This window comes from Siphateles boraxobius, unplaced genomic scaffold (assembly GCF_051911475.1).
Source record: "Siphateles boraxobius isolate OS27281-9 unplaced genomic scaffold, OSU_SipBor_1 5, whole genome shotgun sequence".
In the NCBI taxonomy this organism is placed as follows: Eukaryota; Metazoa; Chordata; class Actinopteri; order Cypriniformes; family Leuciscidae; genus Siphateles; species Siphateles boraxobius.
The window spans coordinates 34293023-34318453 of NW_027509141.1; the positions used below are offsets into that span (position 1 = coordinate 34293023).

The 25431-nt window shown below is 40.9% G+C and overlaps 1 protein-coding gene across 3 annotated transcripts in view; it reads left to right on the forward strand.

The window, feature by feature from the left end:
• pax7a (paired box 7a) overlaps nucleotides 1–25431 on the forward strand; it is a 67622-nt gene that overhangs the window by 38001 nt on the left and 4190 nt on the right. For all 3 annotated transcript variants that reach the window (XM_077204132.1, XM_077204133.1, XM_077204131.1), the window contains one exon: nucleotides 23831–24080. In XM_077204132.1, coding sequence (XP_077060247.1) covers nucleotides 23831–24080 — 250 coding nt within the window. The remainder of the gene's footprint in view (nucleotides 1–23830; nucleotides 24081–25431) is intronic.

A 25431-nucleotide genomic window follows, 5' to 3' on the forward strand; every position in this document is an offset into this window, starting at 1 on the left:
CACTAATGCCTTTGCTCCAAACCTCCGTAAATACCAGCAGACATGGAGGTCTTTTTTCTATTAATGGGAGCATTTTACACAGGCGATGGAGACGCTTGCCTCTCGCTTCTTTCTCAGCTGCTCTTAAACACTTTCTCTTACTAAATAGTACATGTTTCTTGCCTAATGCTGTGGATCAGGTCTGCAGGATTTAAATGGAGGAAATAATAGACTTAAGATTTCTACAATGGCCATGTTTTGAAATTTTTAACACTATATTTCTGTATACTAACACTCAAAAGTTTGAATGCTTGTTTTGATCGCTTGATATAGTTTGGTAATGCTTTACAATACGTTTCCAATTGTTACATTAGTTAACTACGTTAGTTAACATGAACTAACAATGAACAACACTTTACAGAATTTACTAATTTTAGCTAATGTTAATCTCAACTTTTAATAATACATTTTTAAGATCAAAAGTGTCATCTGTTACCAATAGTTAATGCACTGTGAACTAACAAGAACAAGAACACTTTTATAACCTAACATTAATAGATGCTGTAAAAATATTGCTAATTAGTTAATGGATTAATTAAGGTTAACCAATTAAACCTTATTGCAAAGTGTTACTAGTTTTATAGATTCATATAAATTGGACCTATATATTAATTTTTGTTTTATTTAAAAATAATTATGAATTTCATTAGATAGTAAAGGGAACACCGCCAATTAGCTTTCTTATTTTTAATAACTATTATTTTATATAATAATAATATTTTATAATAAATATATGATATATATATATATATATATATATATATATATATATATATATATATATATATATATATATATATATATTTAATTAACTGCAATCATGTTGTTTTTAATATAATTGTTAAGAATGAGTTGTTCACTGTTCAATGAGTTGTAAACATTTGTGTATAATATAATATTTTTAAGGATGCCCTTATTTGTACGTCAATGGTCCTTATACTTATCAAAACAAATACCTTTTTAATTATTTTTAGTTTAATTATTCACTTTAAATTTCTTAATTTTTCTGAACTTGGACCCCTCTTTCTCTCTCAATGCATATCTAGTCCATATGGGAGAGTCATCAAGCTCTTATTGTAAGGAGATAAATGCAGTTTCTGACAGGAGAGACAGAGTTCAGGCACAATTCAAACTGTCTGCATTTTCACATGGAAAATCCTCATCTCTGTTTCACAAGATGCAAGAGCATCTGCTGAGGTCAGGAATCACTAAACCTGACCCTAACCTTCATTACTTCTCAGTTTATAGTTCGAATATTATGCTATATAGGTATAATAAGTAAATAAACTTCATGCGTAATTGCAAAAAAATAAGTTATGTGGAATTGTCAAGTTCACATAACTTAATTTTTTCAATTACATGAAGATTATTTAATTAATAATTTTAAGGCAATGGGTTTCCTCACTTTTTAAAGTTAAGTCAGCTAATAACTTTGTACAGTGAATGCATTTCTAATAGGACCTTATAGTACAGTGTTACCTACATATTATATTATACCTATATAACATATTATTCAAACTGAGAACTGAGAATTAATGAAGGTTAGGGTCAGGTTACAGTATTCATTAAACTTTTTCCATTCATAATTAGTTCATTATCCCGTTAGTTGAATTAATAGGTGGAAGAATTGTTTATTCTCAATATTATTAGTAATATTTAATTTAACTATTTATTGAACATTGGTGTCTTTTATTCTCTTGCCACCATGTTTTTAACGCACTAAGGCACTTGAGGTTGTATGTCAGTAGTTGTTTAGTAAAATAAAGCTGGTTTGTTCAATAAAAAGAAAGTGGATCTGTTACTGCCAGTAACCTTTTCTCTTTCCAAAACATCAGATGTCACCTTGCCTCCTGTGACAATGTCAAAAAAGCGTATTTGTAAAATAAAATGTGTTTATTTTTTAGATGAAAGATAACTCCCTTATATTGGAAGTTTTCAGACAACACCTGTGTGGTGGAGATAGGCGCATGTGCTCAGACCAAAGACCTATTTCTCCTAACGTCTGCTTTTGATGGGCTACTGGTTGCTGGTACAGATTGACCAAAGTGTGGCGATTGGCTGTAAATGGGTTGTGGTGGCCGAGTGGCGGGCGGTAATGGACCCCTGCTGATCTCAGCACAGGTCTTGTTGTAACCCATCCAGACAGTGCACATTTTCCCATTACAGGCCAGTAGAAAAGCCATCCACCAGCGGTTGTTGTTGTCGTAGTCCTTGATTAGAAGTTTAGGCTCTGGGAGTGATGCAGTGTCAGACAGGGTCTATTAGGCATTAGTTGGCTGGTCCACCGGTCTGCTTTTGGGTTGAGGTGAGCCATATCGCCCCATTTCATTTTGTCGCACAGCAGGCGATGGATAAGAACATGTGCTCTGGGGGAGATGTCAGGGAAAACATTTTTTTCCCGCTTCCTTTGGGTAGAAAACATGCAAAAGTAGGTGAAGAAGTTTCCAATAGACACAAAAAAAAATCTTCAGCTGTGTTTATTTTACAAACATTTTATATTTTGTCCCGATGACCGTCCAAATATCCGTACTGATATGGCTAATATGCCTCAATGTCCCGTAACCAAGCAGAAAATCTCTAATTGATGTTATCTAGAGAAAATAAGGCAGAAGTTTCCTGTGTCTAAAAAGAGAACAGTAGCGCCAGAGAGACCACGCTGAACGTGATATCAGGTGTTCATGCTGGCTATTATGCCTCTCTAAATGTGATTTTAAGAGTGGTCCTGGGAAATGTGTTCCTTGGCAGAGTGTATGAGGTGGATTCCTGTGCTCTGCCTGACAGGGACACCTGCTGGGAGAGAGAGGAAAACAGCATCTGCAGACCCAGCTGGGAAGTAATTATTTCCCTATGAAAATTTCCCTTTTCGTTTCAAAATGTATTTTATTGGGGGTAAGAGGGATGCTTACAAAATTAAAATTAAAAATTAAATAGCTTTATTTGACTTAATTTGACCCAGAATGACAGAATAACCATATTCATATACAGAGGTACATGTATACATCCAATAAAAAATGCCATGGCAATACTAGTCCAAAAACATGGGATTACTAGTTTTTAGAACAGTTTTTATCAGTAGTACATGGTGTTGAAAGATTGAAAAGGTTGTTGCAGAGAGAATTTTTAATATCATATCATAACATAAAAGTATAATACTTTTTGTGTGTTTCATCTGTGGCAGTGTGTGTTGGAATTTGCTATGTTATGGGGAACACCAGTAATACCAGTTAATTGTGTCCTAATGGGGACTTTTAAAAAAAAATGTTTAAGGAAAACAGCTTATAAATCATAGTAAATGTAGTGTTTTGAAAATGTAAAAATGCAAAAGGTTTTCTGTGATGGCTAGGTTTAGGGATAGGATTAGTGTAGGGGGAGAGAATAAAAATCATTACCTACTATGTTTGTTCATATTAAACATGGAAACCGTGTGTGTGTGTGTGTGTGTGTGTGTGTGTGTGTGTGTGTGTGTGTGTGTGTGTGTGTGTGTGTGTGTGTGTGTGTGTGTGTGTGTGTGTACCCTTGGAGACAAAATCCTCCAAAATCCTTGTCCTTGTGTGGGAATTGTTTTGGTCCCCATGAGGAAACCAACTTATAAATCATACAGAATGAGTTTTTTTTTTTTTTTGGAAAATCTAAAATGCAGAAAGTTTTCTGTGATGGGTAGGTTTAGGGGTAGGTGTGTGCGCGCGCGCGTAAATGAGAGCCGTGGGAGTGTGTTTGTGCTGTGGAATGAAGTTCTGCTCACGGTCGGACGGATGGGTGAGTGAGTGAGTGAGTGAGTGACAGCGTACGGCAGCGCACGAGAGGGGTTGAGTCTCGGCGCCGGAGGGATCAGAGAGAGAAACTGCGCTCACCCGAGCCTCTCTTTGATCCCTGTCCCCGGGCCTGCTCGCCCGCACCGCACCGCACAGCATCGCGCTAACACCAGCCCTCGCCAACCGCTGCTCGCGACTGTCAGACAGAGATAAGCGCGCAGAAGCTTCAACCCTCTCCCTCTTCCATTAGTCCTTCTTGGAAAAAAGGGGATGAATTACGTTTAAGAACCCTGTGCTGGCGTTGACTAAAAAGGAAAGAAACCTACCTCAGAAATTTAAAGTGCTCGCTTCTCTTGCCGGCTCCCTCGCCTCGCAGTTTTGACAAGACATTAGGGTCGTGAATATCAATGAGCCGCGGAGACGCATGTAGTCCCACACATTATTAAAAACTTGCGCATTAAGCCGCAGACTGGGCACCGTGTCAGCTGGCACGCTCTCCCGACGAACGAATCAAAGCGGATGAGCGCGCGGCATTCATCCGCACCCAACGCGCTCGCTGCGAGAGGGGGAATTGATACTTATTAATTAGAGGCCAGATACTGTTTATATTTGGCAGTAATGGAAAAGACCTATAAGAGGCTTTCAAAAAAAAAAAAAAAAAAAAAAATAACAAGACCTGTTTGGCAGCTGCCAAGAACATCAGACAGCCAAAATCATCGCCACAGGCAAAAAAAAACAAAACTGTAGTTTTGGTGTAAGGCTTATTGCCGGGTTCGGGCGGCTCTGAAGAAGACATTAAGTGTAGTCTAAGCCTGCCTGATGACAATTAAAAGTGATTTTGCCAATGTCAAACCATACCTGATTGATGGCTAATATATTTTCTAAACCTTTTCTTGGACACTGGTCTGAGGGCCCTTGAACCTTTAGTAATTACAAACGTTGTTAATGTTTCATTAAACTGCAAAGGTTCTTCAGGTTGGTCTGATAGTTTCTGTGTTCTTTAAAGCATCAGTGCATTAGAAAGATATTTGTGGAAGCTAAAAAAAGTTCTACAGTTGAGTAAAACTCCAAACGGAACTTTTAGCGTTCTTTTCTAAGATTAGGGTCACTTATTCTGTTTCTCAAACTTAGCACTGATTTTTGCAGATCCTACATTTTAGGTAATAAACTTTGGCACATATGCTACTATTCAAAAGTTTGGGATCAGGTTATTTATTTATTTAAAGACATTAATACTTTGATTCACCAGGGATGCATTGAATTGATTTAAAGTGACCGTAAACACATTTATAATGCAACAAAAGCTTTATATTTCAAATAAATGTTTTTCTTTTGAACTTTTGAACTTGATTCTGTCAATGAATCCTGAAAGCAAATATCGCAGTTTCCACAAAAATATTAAGCAGCACAACATTTTTCATCATTGATAATAATCAGAAATGTTTATTGAGCAGCAAATTAGCATATTAGAATGATTTCTGATGGATCATGTGAAAATAAAGCTTTGATCACAGGAATACATTACATTTTAAAATATATTCACATAGAAAACTGCTCTTTTAAATTGTAAAAATGTTTCACATCGATACTGTTTTTACTGTATTTTTGATCAAATAAATGCAGATTTTGTGGGCATAAGAGATTTTTTGAAAAAAAATCTTTTGAATATAAAAGATGCTCAAATCAGTCAGAGTTGCAATTTTTGCTTGGTGGTTGATACATTTTTTTTAAATTAGATGTACATTGAAGGAGGCACCTGAATGCCATGGAGACTTGACTTTGAGTTTTGACCAGAAAGAAACCACTCAGAGCATCTTATAAACTGGGAGCCGCTGACGGTGGGTTTAGACAAAACCACTCACATTTGCTACAGTATATATAAAATGCAAAAAAAGAGTAGATGCCTAATTGAAGATTGTAGTTCAGAAGAATATAACTGTCAGGTGTTTACAGAGGTGGTCATTCTCATGAGTTCAGGTCACGCCTGTCTGTGTTCTTTAACCTCCATCTTTGGCTTCCCAGCAGTCACCTCACCCGTTGAGTCCAATACTGACATACTCTCTCATCTCAAAGAAAAAGAGTTCTGCTCTTTATTTATTTATTTCACTGCACTTTTTCCTCCCCGTCCGATTCCTTCAAGGCTTCTCAAGACAACTCTGTATTGGTCTCTCTTTTTCCCTCCCTCTCCATCCCCTGGAGAGGAAGACGCTTTTCCCGCCGTTCAGATGAAAGGCTACGGCGGACAATAAAAATGCTATTTAAATGCAAGGCTGTTTGTATGCGGGTGAGAGATATTTTCCCCTGCCGAAAGTGAGCTGCCGCATCCTGATAAATAGCAAATATAAGGGAATGCGATTTACATTTATCTTGCAGAGGCAGCCAATATAAATTTCAGCAAATCCTAGAAGATAGGGATTTAAAGGAGGGAACGACTGAGACCAATTCATATGCCGTGTGTCCCACGCAACTGGAAATGCCCATAATATGGAGAATGGAGAGCGTATAGACACACACACACACACACACACACACACACACACACACACACACACACACACACACACACACACACACATGCACCAATCATATCTTCTATGTCAATAACTTAGAGACCACAACATGCTGAACGACTTATAATAGATTTGGCCTCTGCTAAAACAATAAATATATTTCATATAATGTAATTGAAGTTTTTTTTCAAAAAAATGCTGGGTAGTTTCAACCCATGTTTGGGTCAAATATGACAAACCAACCCTTTGGTTTAAGAAAAAATTGTTTTAACCCAACGGTTGGGTTTGTTCATATTTGACCCAAACATGGGTTTAAACAACACAGCATTTTTTAGAGTGTAGGTTTTTTTTTAAATACAGTGACCCAACAAAGTGTTTGAACACTAAAGTCACTCTTCAATGTCTGAATGTCATTGCATTAGATAAAAAGATCAGAAATGCTAAAACAGCTGGTGTAGTGTTTAATATGAAGACAGTCAGTATTGTGTGAGTGTGTTTGTTTGAGGTTCGTGGATTAAGTTTATAGCTAATGTGATGAACTCATGCTGAATCTGTGTGAACTTGAGGAGAACTGACTTCATACATCCACTAAAAATCACCAAAACACCAGCTGATTTAAAGACATTACGGAGAAAAATAATGTTAGTGAAGAGAAATGATCCTTGATATTCAATGCAATGACATTCAGAAATTTTTAAGGGTGACTCAGGTGTCCAAAAACGTTTGTAGCTACAAGTAAAACACTATTTACGATGCTTAGGCGTATCAGGTTCAGAGGCACGTTCGGTATCTTTTTGGTTGCTGCCGCTACAATTTATTGTCACTGTTGTAAAAGTGGATTTTAACACCTATTAGCAGGTGAAGCCGTTTTTGCCAGGTAACCTTTGCCCGGTGAGGTTTTGCAGGGTCACCGTGGGGTTAAACAGACATAGATAAGCCTCCCTCGGTATCCCTTGGCTTTTTGGATGTCGTTTTAGTGAAATGTGCGTCGTGTTAGTTCCACATGCCACTCTGACAGGTGCAGCGGTGTGATTAATACTCCAATGAGCAGTGTACCGAACTCAAACCCGCCATGCCAACCACACACACCTACGGACTGACCCTCGCTGGCTGCGCCGGGACACTGGCAGCATCATGGGACAGCTGTCGTCTTGGTCTCCATGCTCTGGTCTCACCCGTTCAATGAAAGTTGTTTTTCACCCATTTTATCATCTGCCAGATGAAAGATGTGCGTGTGATCGTGAAAAAGTGATTTTGGAAAATGATTTGAACTGTGATGTATAGCACAAACAGTTACGCACCTAAGTTTAACCATGTACAACCTGACATGTGAAATAAGATTTTTGTTTTTAATGGAACAGTTTATTGAAATATTAGACAAATTATTAATAAGTTTGCATATGTGTTTTATGTTGCCCATCATGTTTGATGCATCAGGCTTTTATGACTCTTATAGTATGATATAGTGAGAATATTGCGCTCATAGTTGAGGAGGAAAACAGAAAATATTTGTTTGATGCAGATACTGACATTTAATGGTCAAAAAGTAAGATGAAATTAGTTTGTAAATCAGGGAGATCTTAAAAACAGTATAACAGACTACTTACATAAAAATGCACATAAATATGTTGTCACTCTATATATCCCAATAATATGCCTTATTATATTTATTTTTATGATGAAAGCTCTAGTTTTTACCGTGGGTGGCAAAACATAATATATATATATATATATATATATATATATATATATATATATATATATATATATATATATATATATATATAATGGTTTTGTTTTTTAATTATGTTTTGATATTCAAGAAACCTAAGTTGCTTCAGTCCGGTAGGTGTTCATCTTGTACTAATATTACTAACAATCTAAAAGTTATCCTTTCATTTGATAAAAATCAGTGCATATTTCACAGCAAAAAGACAGGAGAACCACGAGTCGGGAGGGAGGGGGAGGGAATGCTCTTTTACAATTACACTAAAACGCCTTTTACTTGCTAAAAATATATAAACTATAAATCAGACGACAGAAGGCATGTAGTAGATTGTGTTCAACAGGTTTTAAAGCAAAGTTTTGATCATGTTGATAAATTAGAGGCCTTAGAAATTCACATATCACATACGATACAGTTGACTTTATAGGGTTAATATTTAGGGCTTGTTCAGATCACTAACTCTGAGTATAGGCCATTATAAAAGTGATGTTTGTCTTAGCAAACCCCAAGTTCAGTTGAGTTTGTCTATTTTTCCTCTCATGTTGGCTCTCTTTCTGTAAAATGAGCCTGTAAGCGGTTGGAGTCTCAGCTGGCTATCTCACACGAGCAGTTCTTTCCTCTTAGACTCCAGCTGAGCACTATTTCGCTATTTATTTACATGTAATTATTGCTGTGAGGTGCAGATATTAACACTGTCAAGAACAATTTGACCTGACATTTTTCACTGTGCTGATCCCCTGCTGATTTTAGCAAACAAACCTCCTCTCTCTCTCTCTCTCTCTCTCTCTCTCTCTCTCTCTCTCTCTCTCTCTCTCTCTCTCTCTCTCTCTCTCTCTCTCTCTCGGTGAGAGCTTTGGTGTGCGTTTCTGTGTGTGTGTGTGTGTGTGTGTGTGTGTGTGTGTGTGTGTGTGTGTGAGGTTTGGCTTGTTCCTGGTGGCTGAATCCATCCCACACTCCCTCTAGCATATCAGTGGAGAAGAATAGACTATTGTGACTCCACACGTTGGCATATTAACCTTCAGTTAGCTGATAGACTGTGGCCATGATCTGTGGGGATATTTAAAATAGGGTATAAGGTAAGTATAAAAAAGTCTAAGGTCCATATAAAAAAACACTGACTTTATGCTTTTTTAAATGATAGATGCACTCAAATAGGTCTTTTGGGTGATACAATGTGCAACAATAATAATAATTATTATTATTGGCGATAAATATATATATTTTTTATATTATAAATATAAAAGCTTATTTCTCTAACATTCAATTATTGCATGTATCTGCTTATCTCTTGCTTATATCTATTAAACCAAATATTACACAAGTTTATTTTATTAGTTATTGATCAGTTTTTGAATTTATCTGACCAGAGATAGATGCACCCATGTAGAAATATAGAAATTTGATGAAATATTGATAACAGATTATGTTACGATAACCAATAATGATGTTAATTTTTTTTGTCTGTAAACGGACACTAAAGATCCAATCTAGAATTTCACTGCTACACACTAAGTATCAAAATATTATAATGTACAGTAGAAAAAAAATATTCATGCTTATGTTTATATATATATAAAAAAATAGTGTGCTGACTGAATTGAAATAAGTTCTGTTTTTGTATGCTTCCAATGTCGGCTTCATAAAGTGATCATTTTAAAACACTAATCATGGCCGATATGATGTGATCGCCAGTATATCATGCATGCCTACATTAGATGCCTTTTTGAGCAGTGTTTGTCTGCGGCTGTCAGTGTGTTTGCTGACGTGAGGTGTGACTGACCAGAGGAGAGAGGTAGAGAGCATATGCACACTATTTAGTACAGTAAACATCCTCTGAGGACTGACAGCTTGTTTCAGCAGCCGATAATGGCTTTCATCTGTGTCCTGTATGTCAGTGCCCAGATTCTGTCAGTGTCAATCAGAGTGTAATTGAGCAGGATTATCACACGCTCCCTTCTCCTCCAGAGGACCCACCGCCCTGGTTCAAACTAGCTCCTACCTGGACAGCATTTGGAGGAATCATGAGTATAAAGACTTCCAAATGATTCAAAGGCAGCAATCCCAGAATGCACTGTGGAAACAATCATCCAAGGGGGAATCTGTGAAAATCACCATCATTCATTAACACTTTCAGTCGCATCCCATCCGACTCTTGGTGATTCTCTGGGCCATCCAACACGATCTCAGAGCGATTCCTACAAATTTACAAGGTGGCGAAATTCATACGACCTCACTCGTACCAATTCATACGATTTTTGCTAAATCGTACATATTTTACGAGTTGCCAAATTCGTATGAATTCGTACGAATGACCTACCCCTGACCCCGCCCCTAAACCTACCCATCACATGGGTCCGTACGAATTAGCCACCTTTTAATCACCCGTACGGATTCGTACGAATTGGTCGTAAGATAGCGTTGGGCCATCCATGAATTTCTTGGCGATGTTTTTTCTGGGGTAGGTCGCCAGGTATTTCCTCAACACTCCCCATTGCATGGCTTGGGACTCACACTCACGCATTCACATGGATAATTTAGCATCTCCAAATCACCTATACTGTTTTTTTTTTTTGGTTTTTGTTTGGGAAACCGGAGCACCGGGAGAAAATCTATGCAGTCACAGGGAGAAAATGCAAACTCCGTACAGAAGACTCAGCCGGGACTCGAACCGGACACCTCCTTGCTGGGAGAAGAAAGTGCCACACTGAGCCTTAGAAAAATGCGAATGTCAAAATCTATTCAAAGTCATTTGTAGAGTGTTCCAAATCAGACACTTATTATGTTCCATTTTGGTTATGCTGTCTTAGAAGACTACTGACTCATTAGGATGGTGCACTACGTTTTGGAACAGAGCTACTGTTTCTGCAATGCAAAAGCTAGAATGCTTCGTTTATTGTAACAGGAATGTAAAAATAGTTGTCATATTGCATGTCTGTATTCTGATCCTTCATTTTCTCACCTCTCTCTGTCCATCTTTCTCATTTCACTTTCACCCCCACTCCCCAATTTCTGTCCCCTCTTTCTCTTCCTCGTATCTCTCTCCTTCCCTTCTCTATTCAGAAGCCTCTTTTCAGTTTTGATTAATGTGCTTTGGCCAATTACGCCTGTGAACATCGAGCGGCCCCGTCATCTGTTCTGTGTCAGCAGTCAGGCTGGCTCAGGGCTCCCAGGCTGCTTAATTGGCCCTCGCTCCCCTTCCACCGTGACCAAAAGCCTCTAATTGAATTTATGCAACCACTGTTATTTTTAAATAGTCATTTTGTCTCAGATGAGCACCACTATGGGAAGTGTAGGAGAGCGGTTAAGCCATAGTCTTGTTAAAAAGCCAATCCGTGTGGATTATATATATATAGAGAGAGAGAGGTTAAAAAACAATACCTATATATATATATATATATATATATATATAGGTATAATAGGCCATGATTAATGATCAACCTGGAATGTGTTTTTAAATATCTATAAATGCAGTGTGGCCAATAAAAATATTTTTATATTAAAAAGCATTTTAATATTTCATATAAACAAATGTTTTTTTAACATTTTTAGCATTTGTTTTTTAAACAATTTTAATGTCTTTTAACTGTCTTTTATTTGTTACTCATATCTATTTACAATAATAAAGTTAAAAAAACTACAACAATATTTTATATTGTATAAAATATTTTAATATTCAAATATTTAAAAATATATATATATTTATTACAAACAAAAATTACTCATATATATATTTAAAAACAAAATTTGTATTGAGTTTAAATAAATACTATATATATATATATATATATATATATATATATATATATATTTAAAAACAAAATTTGTTATATATATATACAGTTTTTTTAGATGTCTTTTGATACGACTCTTGGTGAATTTCGTAACAGACACGAGTAAGAATTAATATTTCTGTTAAATGACCAAGTCGCGAGTATTGGCTGATGACGATAATATAAAAAATGGCCAAATATTGTACAATGAATTGGTCTAACTGACCAATATGTTGGTCTAAATCAATTGCAGTATTAAACTAAATATTGACATTGGTGTGCCTGAAACATTTTTCATAATTTCACTAAATTGATAGCTGAATTATTCCCCAAGATTCTCTATTTTACATTACTCTGCAGTAATCCTGAATGGGTGTCAGTCGAAGGGGTTGATACATTGCAGAAAGCGTTATTTGCCATAATCTTGGCCCAAGGACTGTCCTTTGAAACACAGACAAACAATCGACAGCAGGAGTGTGAAAAACCGCTCACAATTTCCAGTGCAGGCGACTATCAGTCACACAGATCTGTGAAGGGAAGAGATGATATTCTGTCAGTCTCAGATAACTTACACACACTGAGTGGGCTTATTCCCCTCCGTCTGCCCTCCTGACCTGTACTAAACTTGAAGGTACTACTGGAGGGCATTAGGGTTGAGAGGAACTCTCTAATCCACTCTGGGCTAGATTAAGAGTAGTGTGTGTGTGTGTGTGTGTGTGTGTGTGTGTGTGTGTGTGTGTGTGTGTGTGTGTGTTGGCCGAGAGCCTGGCGAGGGTGCAGAGGCCTGTGCTATCTGCTCTGTTGGCAGGCTGGCCCTAAGGCAAACTCAGTTCTACTGGAGTCTTTGTACTCTTAAAAAAAAAAAACCCTGTCTCTCCAAACCCCCTCCTCAAATCCTCTCTATCTGTCTGCCATCCCTGCGTTTCTCTCTTTGGATCTGCTGCTTAATTTATCTTTAGTATATTTAGTATGTTTAATCTTTAATAGGTTGTATATCTGTTTTTTAGGTCGGTGATCAGATTTAGTCGCCATATTTCATTTGACATGTACAACAAACTCTTGAAAGAGCATAAGGCATCCAACACAACAGAGGTCAGAAAGAGTCTTAAGAGTCTTAAAAGATATTTGCTATATTTTTTTAGTTATTGTTGGATGTTGCGGTGGAAGTGCAAATGTGTGTAGGGTTCTATATAGAACTTTAGGGTTCTTGACTCAGTTTTAAAGAACACTTCATTCCTAAAAGGTTCTATTAAGAACAAATTAATAGCTATAATATTTGTAATACTTAATAACGAGGAAGTAAGAGTCCCGGTTTCCAATACAAATTCGTTTACAGTGCTATTTCTTTTCTTCTGGTGAACATGTAAAATTGAGTGCATGTGCAGTTGTAGCGCGAGCTTAATGTTTGGCTTTTGGGAAAATTGCCTCTTGAAACATTGTCATCTGCACCAGACAGATTCCTTTCAGCTCCGCAGTTGTCGAGCTGTTTCTCCAGAGCTTGACTAAACACGAAAGGAGTCGTCGTACATTTAAGCAGACAAAAAAAAAGTATAATTTGACTGTTAAGGAAATTAGAGTGGTATGAAAGAATCCCTTTTAGTGTGTTGCACATGCACTATTTGTTTATCTGAAAGGATGCACATTGTATCAATTTACAATTCTGGGTTTGCGCCGCCTCAAGCTGGAGGGTCTCAGAAGTTGGAGAATTAATTAGTTTTTTTATTATTATTTATGGAGTAATCTATTTGGAGAGAGGAAGGCATTGCCTGTGGGCTGTGTCCTTTAAACACTGGAGCCCTGACTTCCATTATCTGCCGCGCACACGACACACAACAAACCAGAAACACGCTGCGGAAGATATAGTCCAATAGAGAAACAAAGGAAAGAAATGTATAGTTTGTATAGGGGAGGGGGGACGAGGGTGGGATTCAAGTATGTGAAATGAGGGTTTATTTAGTTGGTGAACTAAAGGCTGCGTTTGCCGGAGGTGCTTGTTTTGCCATGGAGTCTGATATGTCACACACTCCCATATCAGATTAATAGTCTGAATGATATTGATTTTTGTTTATTTAGCTGCGTTAATGTTCTGGGTTGGGTAGATTTGTAATACAATCTCAGCTGAGCTTAATCTTTCCCCTGCAGCGAAGTTCAGCAGTTACGCCTCTTCTGGTCAAGGTGCGTCAAGGTCACAGTTTCCCAATGTGTCACTATAACAGTTTAAAAAGCTGTTGAACAGAACAACACAAAGGAAATGTTTTTGGTCAGTTTAATTAATGAGGCATACAGTGTCTCTTAATTGTCCCTTGTGCCTTGTATGAATCCTATAGAGGTCATGGTTTGGCTGGTTAGCATAGTCCCGTTGGTATATGCCTTTACTAGACCTTTACTCATAGATGTCCATTCAAAAGTAGCCGTCACTAAATACGACCTATAAACTGATAAATATTTCAGTATGTTATAGATGCTTAGCTATATGAAGATAATGCCAAAAATATTACTTTTTGCAGTTTTTACTGTATCATATCACAAAAAAGGATGACTGAATAATTAGCCTTGTTCCAAATCCTACTGAACTGCCTACCTAGACAGCATTTTATGTCCTTATAGTTGAGAAAACTAGTCCAAAAGTTTATTTGTGCAGCTTTCTAAGATATTAATTAGTTCTTGCTATTTGCTTAGCGATATGCTAATGTTAGGATTTTCCCTTTGGAATCAATAGAGCCATTTTTTCTAGTATTATTTTGTGTAGCATGCCTATTGCACAATGTTTCTGTAGCGTTTTAAATAATCAAACTTGTGAAATTGAGGACTGATCCATAGCAAAATCAAAAGTGTGTGGTGGCAAACAGTTTGCTCCATAACATAGTTCACAAATTCACCAGAGAAAACGTCTCAGGTTACGACTGTAACCTATGTTCCCTGAGAACAGGGAACGAGACAATACGTCAACGACGTTATGGGGAACGCCTCAGGCGTGACAGGTGTCTGAAATCACTATCAAATCACGTCAAACATATTGACCGGCGACAGCCCGTGAATCATTAGCGTGAATGATTAACGTGCGACCTGGAAGTATAAAAGGGCGCCTTTTAAACATGACAAATCACCTTATCGTCTGAAGGGACTGTACGGTAGGCAAGCCCCGAGGCATGGCAGGGAGACGTATTGTCTCGTTCCCTGTTCTCAGGGAACATAGGTTACAGTCGTAACCTGAGACGTTCCCTTTCGAAGGGAACTCAACAATACGTCAACGACGTTATGGGGAACGATATACCAACGCCGCCATGCTAAGGGGAGTGCATGCCAAGTGGCAGTGACAACTGTCAGAACCAGCAACTTCAAATGAAACGCTAGAACCACTCACCCTCAGGTCACACTGGGCTGTCAGTGACAGCATTCCCTACGGTCATAGCCCAAGCTACAGCCTCACAGAAAAACCTTCATAAACATGGTTAAATGAAAGGTCTACCAGGGCCGGCTCCGGGCCTGGAACCTCAGCTTCCAATTAGAAGGGGTCCCTTCTAGGGAATGTGGCTAGGGAACCGAAGGGAACCCCAGCCAGTCACTATTCAGGGGAACGTACTCACCCCGAAATGCCACCAGGACGGCCTGACCTGGCGCCAGTACATAGACACTTAGTCTGGCCAAATCCTGTCTGTCTGAAGACAGAGCCTCTGGACAAATGCCTTAAGTAAGGCATCCAACCCGAGGGACTGCGAAGCTGGCAGAGAACCACTCGGCCCGGATCTCAGAGACGGGATATCCCGGAGAGTATGACTCAGCATAGTGCTTTCCGACCCTTGCTAGCGAGGGGAGTTTCTCTACTCGATCCACGGATCAACCCAGTGTCTGTGTTTCAAAACACTGAGGAGGCCTGTGAAGGCCTAAGGGCTGATCTAACTGGGAGGCCTCACGAGAGGCCTACGACCGTCTGACCAGACTCAGGAAGCCGCATGCTCATAGAGACCCTCGTGAGGGGAGCACAAGGTCTGCCTGGTAGGCAAACCAGGCTGTAGGCAGAAAAGGTTCCGGGAGGGAACCTTTAGCAGAGAATGAACACTTTAGCGAGCCAGGGCGCAAGCTCGCCTTCAGCAGCTGCCTATTAAGGCTAGCTGAAACTGATAGCAAGAGACCACTAGCTTCATAAACCCAGCACCACTAGGGAGCGTTACAGGGAGGCCCGGAGAGGCCTACTACCTGATTCTTTAGGGAGGCACGTGAGGCCTACTACCTGATAACCACAGTACGTGGGAACTCACCTTCAGGGAGGCCCGGTGAGGCCTGCTACCCTACGACCACAGTATGTGGGGAGCTCACCTTCAGGGAGGCCTGGAGAGGCCTACTACCTGGTAACCACAAACTGTGGGAACTCACCTTCAGGGAGGCCTGGTGAGGCCTACTACCTGACCGTTCTCAATCAAGGAGGCCTGGAGGAGCCTACTACCTGATAACCCCAGTATGTGAGATGCTCACCTTCAGAGAGGCCAAGAGAGGCCTACTACCTGATAACCACAGTACGTGGGAACTCCTCCTTCAGGGAGGCCCGGTGAGGCCTGCTACCTTACAACCACAGTATGTGGGGAGCTCACCTTCAGGGAGGCCTGGTGAGGCCTACTACCTGGTCACCACTATCTGTGGGAACTCACCTTCAGGGAGGCCTGGTGAGGCCTACTACCTGACCGTTCTCATTCAAGGAGGCCTGGAGGAGCCTACTACCTGATAATCACAGCATGTGGGAACTCACCTTCAGGGAGGCCTGGTGAGGCCTACTACCTGACAGCCAAAATATTTGGGAGCCCACATCCAGGGAGGCCCAGAGCGGCCTACTACCTGACAGCCACAATATTTGGGAGCTCACATTCAGGGAGGCCCAGAGAGGCCTACTACCTGATAGCCAACGTAAGTGGGAATTCGCCTTCAGGGCGGCCGGGTGAGGCCTACTACCTGATAACCATCTTAAGTGGGAATTCACCTTCAGGGAGGCCTGAGTGGCCTACTACCTGATAACCACTGGTAGCTTTGAGCCCTGAGTCCGGGTGAAAGTATAAGGTGGCCTGCTAAGGCCAGCCAGCTGGGGACTCGCCTATCAGGGAGGCCTGGTCGGGCCTACTAGCTAATAGCAAGTCATATTCTGCCATAAAGTACACTGTTGGGAACCATACTACACAGCATAATACACTAATGGGCTTCCAGTAGCGCTATAAGGTATGTCCCACAATGTTGGGACTCACCTCCGAGGAGGCCTGTTTAAGGCCTACTACCCATCAGTGAGTCAACTGCCCGAACCACCAAGGCCAACCACGTAAAGTGAGCTGGCCTACAGTGCCCTCTGGGGGGCTGTCCAATCAAGGAGGCCTGCTGAGGCCTACTACCTAATGGCGCAGCCTTCGTTGGCAGAAAAACTGTTTACACAGCGCCTACAGCATCCTGGTGCCTAATCACATTGCCCATGGCAGTGTACTCCGCAAGAAAGCTAGCACCCTTAAAACAAGGGGAGTACAACATACGCCACTCTGCCTCAACGGAGGCCCCAGTTAGCCAGGGGCCTACCATCTATGCATGGGCGTCAGCTCAGGGCAATGCTCTGGCTTCAGGGGAGCGTACTTCGACCAAAGAAGAAGTGAAGCTTACTTCATACTCGACCCGAGCCATAGTGGTGCGAGGTGGGATAAAACAGAACTGGGAGTGAAGTGCTCAGACCTACCCTGTATCACAGGGGAATACTCACACCTCACCCTGAGGTTACCAGGGTGCGGGCCTGCCAGCGGCTCTAGGGGTGACAGAAATGTATCTGTGCCCAACCTAGGGGAGTGGGGCTTGAATGAAAGCCAACCACCTACAACCTAGCGCTCGAGCAGTAGCTCAGCGAGGTGAGTGAAGCCTAAACTGGCGGCCTAAATCCGTAGGCCAGTTCTGCATGGCAGGGTCGGGCAGGAAACCCAGTCTTCTTCGTGAAGCGAAAGACGGCCTAACCCTGCTCAATAAAGACATATATACCACGGAGGCCTGTTTGAGGCCTACCATGTCCTTACAAACCATCCTCAGCACCACGCTGCATTACTCTAGTCACCCCAGAATGCAGAGAAGGGGGCGGGCCTTGGCCTAACGACTCCCACGGGAGGAGGCTGTATATACAGGGATGCTAGAAACCAACATTCACACAGTGAAGGGTCAGAGGAAGAAATGCTAAAATTTTTAGGAGAGCGCCTCTATTATCCCTGGCACAGCCTAGGCCAGCTACAGAGGCGGCCCTGGTAAGGGCCAGCCTGCAAGCATAGATCTATCTGAGGGCTCGGAGGAGCCACAGCCTTACTAAAGAATATAGTCTGTATTATTCCATACAAAGGGCTGCAGAATCGCTCAGCCTAATGAAAACCCAAACAGAGCTCAAGGGGCGACATACTCAGGAAGAAGTCAAACGGACCTGTGGGCCGGACATAAGATCTATCTGAAGCTCTAGCGTCAGTCAACACTCTAAGTAAAACAATTTAAAGAGAGAGACCAACCACTCTACCCTGAGGTGGCTAGCAGCCCGAAGGCTAACACAGTTACCGTTCTGGCCACCTAACGGGGAACTTCAGGGCCCTGATAATCCAATAAAGTTCTCTTACCTTATTACCTTGACATGACCCCATGACTCTATACAGGGAACGAGGTCTGTAGAGAGATACATTTCGGAATTTTAATTCACAAAAATTTACTCTTGAAAAGACCAGACAGCTCACCTGCGGCGTGCGGAGTGAAGACTCGCCAGATAGTTCTTTATGAACCTGGGGTCCACCACTTTACATGCCTGAAAGAGGCGTTTCTACTAACCAAGCCTAGGCGGGCCATTGGAACATCGTTCTTATCATAGGCCCAGCGCCAGGCCTGATGTAATGAACGTCTGGGGAGTCAGAAGAGAGGAGAGGGCTGGATTCTCTTTTTAATGAAGCCCTCCGGGGAGATAATCCATCAGCGACGCTGTATGCGCTTGTGCTGGATAACCTCCCTCAGATCCCTCTTCTAGCGGGAGTCACGCCTTTCCTGCGCCCTGTTCCTCCACAGAGGGGGCGCACGAGAGGCGACACTGGCTCTCTGGCCCTGTCTACGGTCCTCAGATCGTGAAGGGCCAGGCCCTCCCGCCTGCCTGGGCGTGGAACCGGATCTCAGCGGTATGTAGGTTTTTTCCTAAAAGCAGCTGAGCGCGCCTTCGCCTCCCTGAACTTCCCAAGCCCCGCCTCCACGGCGGGGCCAAAGAGTTCAGAGGGCGAAACCGACGAATCAAGGAGAAAGGCCTTCTCTTTCTCCTCAACGTCGGCCAGGTTTAACCAAAGCTGTCTCTCCGTGGCCACCATCGCCGCCATCGACCGACTGATCGTGGCAGCAGTTTGTTTGGTGGCCCGGAGCGCAAGAGCCGTGGTTCGGCGCGGCTCAGTAACTGCCTCAGGGGACAACCCTGCCCCCTGGTCGAGATCCTGCAGCAGGTCGGCCCGGTATGCCTGCAGCACCGCCATGGTGTGCAGGGAAGCACCAGCCTGAACTGCTGCCGTGTATGCTCTGCCATTCAAACGCGCTGTTGTCTTTAGCGGTTTGGATGGCAGAGTTGGAGCTCTCAGTGTCGACGCCTGCCCAGACACGAGATAGTTTGCAAACGACTTGTCAAATGGGCGGCATCGACACATACCCATGCTCTGCGATCCCATCAACATCAGCGAAATTAACCCGCTGATGTCAGTGAATACGGGCAGAGCATGGGCTCTTCCATGCCCTCTCGATCTCCGTGTGAAGATCAGGAAGGAATGGAAGGCTCCCTGAGCTGGTGGTGTATGGCCGGGGAGAAACCGATCGCCGAGCCTACCGCGAGCGGTCTCTCCTCTAGCGCGTTGCCATGGCAGCTACAGCCCCACAACATCCACCACACCTGCATACACGGGGCAGGGTGGCTGAGAGGGTTCAGGATCTACCTGATTATAAACCTCCTCAGCCATCTCCTGCTCGTCCTGAAGAGCAGCAACTGCAGGAAACCGTCGGCGAAAAATCCTCGTCATCGACCTGCAGTTCGCCCTCGTCAGCCGTCGAATCATCTGAGAGGTTTACAGCACTCTCAAGATGATCGACGAGCTCTATCTGGAAGCCCATGATGCAAGTCGCCGCTCTGCCTCGGCACGAGCGGGACCATGAGAACCAGACGTTGAACCCCCTTCACTCGAGAAGAGGGCCAGACGAGAGCGAGCGTTTTAAGAGAAAAACGCTCACAGTTCACACAGAGGATTCCCTCGAGAATCTCCCGTGCGCGCTCTTCTCCCAGGCAAGAAAAGCACACTCGTGTGCTGTACATTTAATTTTCTTACCGTTTCATTGAATAGCGTTTTCAAACAGACAGTCCCTGAAGACGATGAGCTGATTTGTCATGTTTAAAAGGCGCCCTTTTATACTTCCAGGTCGCACGTTAATCATTCACGCTAATGATTCACGGGCTGTCGCCGGTCAATATGTTTGACGTGATTTGATAGTGATTTCAGACACCTGTCACGCCTGAGGCGTTCCCCATAACGTCGTTGACGTATTGTCTCGTTCCCTTCGAAAGGGAACAGATTAAATATATAAACTGAAACCAACGGTACATTTATTGAAAAAGCATACTTTGTTGTTGATGTGAAATGTACCCCCAATTACATTATGAGCCGTTTAGGATGCTTTCTACAATGTGATGTGAATGCAGCACTGTACCAAAGTAAATGAGGATTGTAACATTACAAAATGTGATAAAAATACCAGCTCTATCTTTCCAGCAAAGGTCCAGAGATTTCCCTTCAGCCGCTCTCTAAAGGAGGTCATGCGGCTCTGTTGAGGAAGCGCTGCTGGAATTTGGTGTTTTATAATTAGAAGCACTGATAGAGGAGTCAGTCCTGATTGTCTGCCGCTTTAATTTAATGTGCATATAAAGAAGGAAGCAGTGTAATCAAGCTTCAATTAACCGTTGACTAAATCTGTCCCACCCCTGCAGCTGCCGTCACGGCCCCCTCGTGTGGCCACCAACAAGGGCTACTCGTGCTTTCCATTCACTAATCTGCTATAATCAGGAAACGTATGAATCTTCCAGCCATATGGCCACATCTCATGTGTCTCTTATAAAGACACGGCAATGAATCTCCCACTTATGTGGATGCATGTCACATGTGCGTGGAAGGGGCTTCCATACTGATAGAATTAGCTTGAGGAAACCACTAACCAGAGTTATGCGTCCGATGTGCCTCGAGTCTTTTATATTTCCTGCAAGACATTTTGGGAATATTTATCATAATGTGATTAATATTCCCCGTCCGCTCGCGTGTGCCGCGTCGTCACCGAGCACAAGCGGTTGTTTTGCAGGTTGATTTTTTTGGTTAGCTGATGTCGCCATGTGAACTGCGTTTAAACTCACACATGTATGGGTTTGTGTGTGTCACGTCTGTGTGTATTTAACCAGCTCCGTGATGGTCTAATTGGTTTAGCAGCCAAAGAGGTTCAAAGGGCAGCGTAGCGTATCGAGACGCAACGTGAACCTGATGCTGGGAAGGATGCTTTCTGTCACCCGAGAGAGAAGACCATGTGTGAGGCTTCCTGGAAAACACTTCTCCAGCCCCAAACACTATTTCATCTTTCTCTCTTATGCTTTTTTTTACATGATGCGTTTTCTTGCATGACCTTTTGACCAGACTCTTTTTCTATGTTGTAGAGCAACATAGCTAGAATATAGTTGACTAAATTGACCGCTTTGCAATGAAATACTACGGCACACTATTTCCTGAATACTGTATGCATCATAATATTTTTAAAATATTTTGCTATTTTTACATTTAAATTTAAATATTTTTTATTTTATTTTGAGGCAATTAAAGGCGTATTTTTATATACATATATATTAATGATAAAAATCTAGAATAAAAAAAAATATTTATTTATTATGTGATAATTGCTCATAAAATCACTCCTGAGTAAGGATGTCGTTTTGAATTTAATGCAGAAATCTATGTACCAATGGCTTTATGGACGACTGACACAAAATGTGGTTTGTGTTTTATGCATGCCGTTCATTGTGTGAAATTTTATACTTTATACTTGTTGTCACTTGATCTTACTAATAGGCATGTTTAGTTAATGCCATATGGAAGTGTAATAATAATTGTAGAAATATTTAAACATGAAAAATCCACGATTGCGGTTCATTTCCTGACACTAGGAAATAGAGGGTGCCAAGTCAGGTGCATTGCATTGTTGAATACAATACGTACAGTATATTCTGATGGTATAGACATTTTGATGAATTTAGTAGGTCAAAATAGGTCAAACTTTGTTTGAGTTTGCCAATGAATAAAACACATGTTTGGGTCAAATATGGACGAAACCAACCATTGGGTTTAAAATTGAATAACAAAATGTAAACCAACTGTTGAGTTTGCATATATTTGACCCAAACATGGGTTGAAACAACCCAGCATTTGTAATAACTGTAAATGTATTGTTTCTCAATTCACAAACAGATAAACAAGCAGCTTGAGCTCACATCAGTGTTAGTTTAAGAGCCGGGCCTGTGTTCAGGATGGGAGATCATGTACTTGGCTCTGTTCAGACCAATGCTCATTATTATTCATGAGCGTGGGGGTGTTTCAGGAGCCTGGGGGCGGGATTATCTTCTCCCTCGGTGCTTGTTGTGCTGGAGGCCTCGGTACAGGGGTCTGATGGGTCTGGCCTCGCTCCCCGTCTCTTTCTTTTGCTGTATCACTCTCTCTGGCCGTTTCGAATCACTCGGGGAAGCTGGCTGTGCTTCATTCTCTGTCCCTTCCCTCTGTTTGCACTCAGAGAATGACCTCATTTTCTTGAGCACAACTATATATCCTGCTGTCTAATGGTTGCAGAAAAGCCAACTGTGGTTTATTGGTCATTTTACATGAGGGGGAGCGTTTTCATAGTTCCAAATTTTGACAAAATATGTTTTTTTTTTTTGTTTTTTTTTGAATGGTACGAAACTTGCCTAAGGTTTTGGCACTTGCTATGTGAACACACACACACACAAACAAAAAATCATGAACATGATTCTAAAAGGTTAAATGATTCTGAAAAAAATAGTCACACTTGTGTTCCTCAAGGTCAAACATTAGCACATTGTAAATGAATGGGAGACGAATTTCACCTAGTGAAAACGTTTGGTACTGCGGCCAAACAAAATCTTACTGAAAGCTAATTTTTTGAGATATCAACCTCAAACTTTTTTAGATTTATAGCTTGGATTTTCTTGCAGTTTTGGAGTAAAACGTGTTTTTGAAAATATATATTTCATAGAAAAATTGAAAATAGTATTTTTGTGCATTTTTCATAACAATAAATGTAAAATTCTGTAGCGCTTTTTTAGTTCACTTTTTAAAACTTTTTTCACTTCAGCAATAATCTGCCAAGTGTCGTATTTTAAAAGAAGATTTTTGAACTTAAGTCTGTGCTCTAAAGCATTCAAAATTTACGTCAAGTAATTAAGTTTCAGGTCTATGCTCAAAAAGTTATTAAATGGATAATAAATACAGCATACATATAATTTAGTACCATAAAATCCCCTAAAAATACAAAATATTAAATAAAAAACATTATTGAAGTAAAATATAGTACATTTTTTTAATTTAATTGAAAACATTTTGACCAACGCGTGAAGAGCACCAGAGAAGCCATATAAACACACAGTTTACTATACTTACTCCACAAACTAACTCCATGAACATGGAAAAAAGTCCAGGCTGAAGTTCAGGCACTTCTCAACCTTTACGCTACGGAGTTGTTGACGTCGTTGCCATATTTAGTTTTGCTTACTGTAAAGAATTTTAATAATCTATGGAACCTTTTTCCACTAAAGCACCTTTGTTCTATAGAAATGTGTATGCATAAATATTCTGAACCTTATTCTGAATATTCTGAGAATGATGAACCTTTATTTTTAAGAGTGTTGGGCAGAATTAAATGCAAAATGGACGAAACTTGCGGATCCTCCTCTAAACACCCGCCTCTGTCTCTATGTCTCTTTAGGTGATGAGTATTTTGAGTAACCCCAGTGCCGTCCCGTCCCAGTCCCAGCATGATTTCTCCATCTCTCCTCTCCACGGTGGTCTGGAGGCGTCTAACTCGATCTCAGCGAGCTGTAGCCAGCGTTCAGACACCATCAAGAGTGTGGACAGTCTGGCCTCGTCCCAGTCCTACTGTCCCCCCACATACAGCGCCACCAGCTACAGCGTGGACCCCGTCACTGCTGGATACCAGTACAGCCAGTACGGCCAGAGTACGTACTGTGCCAACGTCAAACACTCTGTATATATGACTAAATGTCTAATGTTGTAAATGGCAGTAAGATTTAAAAATGTTTTTGAAAGTCTCTTCTGCTCACAAAGCCTGGGTTTATTTGATCAAAAATATTGTAAAAACAGTAATGTTGTGAAAATATTATTACAATTTAAAATAACCGTCTTTTATGTAAGCATGTTTCCGCCACTCCAAAAAAGTAAAAGCTGGCTTTTTATCACGCAATTCTCAATTGCAAGTGAGATAAAAAGTTGAAATTATTATTTTTTTGTTCCATGGCAGAAGCAGGCTACCATAGTCTTCGATTCTGGATGTATTGTAAAATGTCAATTATTCTTGTGATGCATGCTAAGTTCAATTTTCAGCATCATTACTTCAGTCTTCAGTGTCACATGATCCTTCAGAAATCATTCTAATATGATGATTTTCTTTTCAAGAAACATTTCTGATTATTATCAATGTTGAAATCAGTTGTGCTGCTTCATTTTTTTGTTGGGCCCATGATACATTTGTTTTTCAGGGTTCTTGGAAGAATAGAAAGTTCAAAAGGTAGGAAAATAGGAAAATAGGAATATTTTGTTACATTATAATTGTGTTTACTGTAACCTTAATGAATAAATGTTTTGAATTCTGTAAAAAAAGATCTTACTGACCCCCAACTTTTTAAACAATAGTAATATATCTCTGTTAAGACCATTAAGGCTTTTTTTTAGACTGTTGCAATATAGTAATGAAAACCATTAATCGTCTACTTTATAGTTTAGTCTATAGCTTGTGTTTGATGCAAAAGCCATGTAGCACATTTGAGATTCAGCTTAATAAAGTCAAGCTACTTGTTTTCCATAAACTGCTTCTGTATTTATTCTTTGTTTTTGAAAGAAATTCAAACTTTTATTACGCATGGAATCATTAAATTGGCCATTAAGCCATTTATAATGTTAAGCAGCAAATCATCATATTATACTGATTTCTGGAGGATCATGTGACACGTAAGACTGGAGTAATGATGCTGAAAATTCAGCTTTGATCACAGGAATATATTACAGTTTACAATATAATCAAATAGAGTTCAAATAAGTTATTTGTAATTGTAATAATATTTCACAATATTGCTGTATTTTAGAGCACAACACATGCTGATCTTTTCAGTTGGGAAGCCATTATTGTTTTATCACACTGATGCCCATCTGAGGTATAGTTTATTTCCTCTCCGCCGCTGAGGGTGAGCGGTGCCCGACACTGACCATCTCAGGACACTCTGACCCCTGTGCCCATCAGACACATGCTCCTGATAAAGACCCTGCATCGGCCCCGGGCCCCTGTGTTAGTCA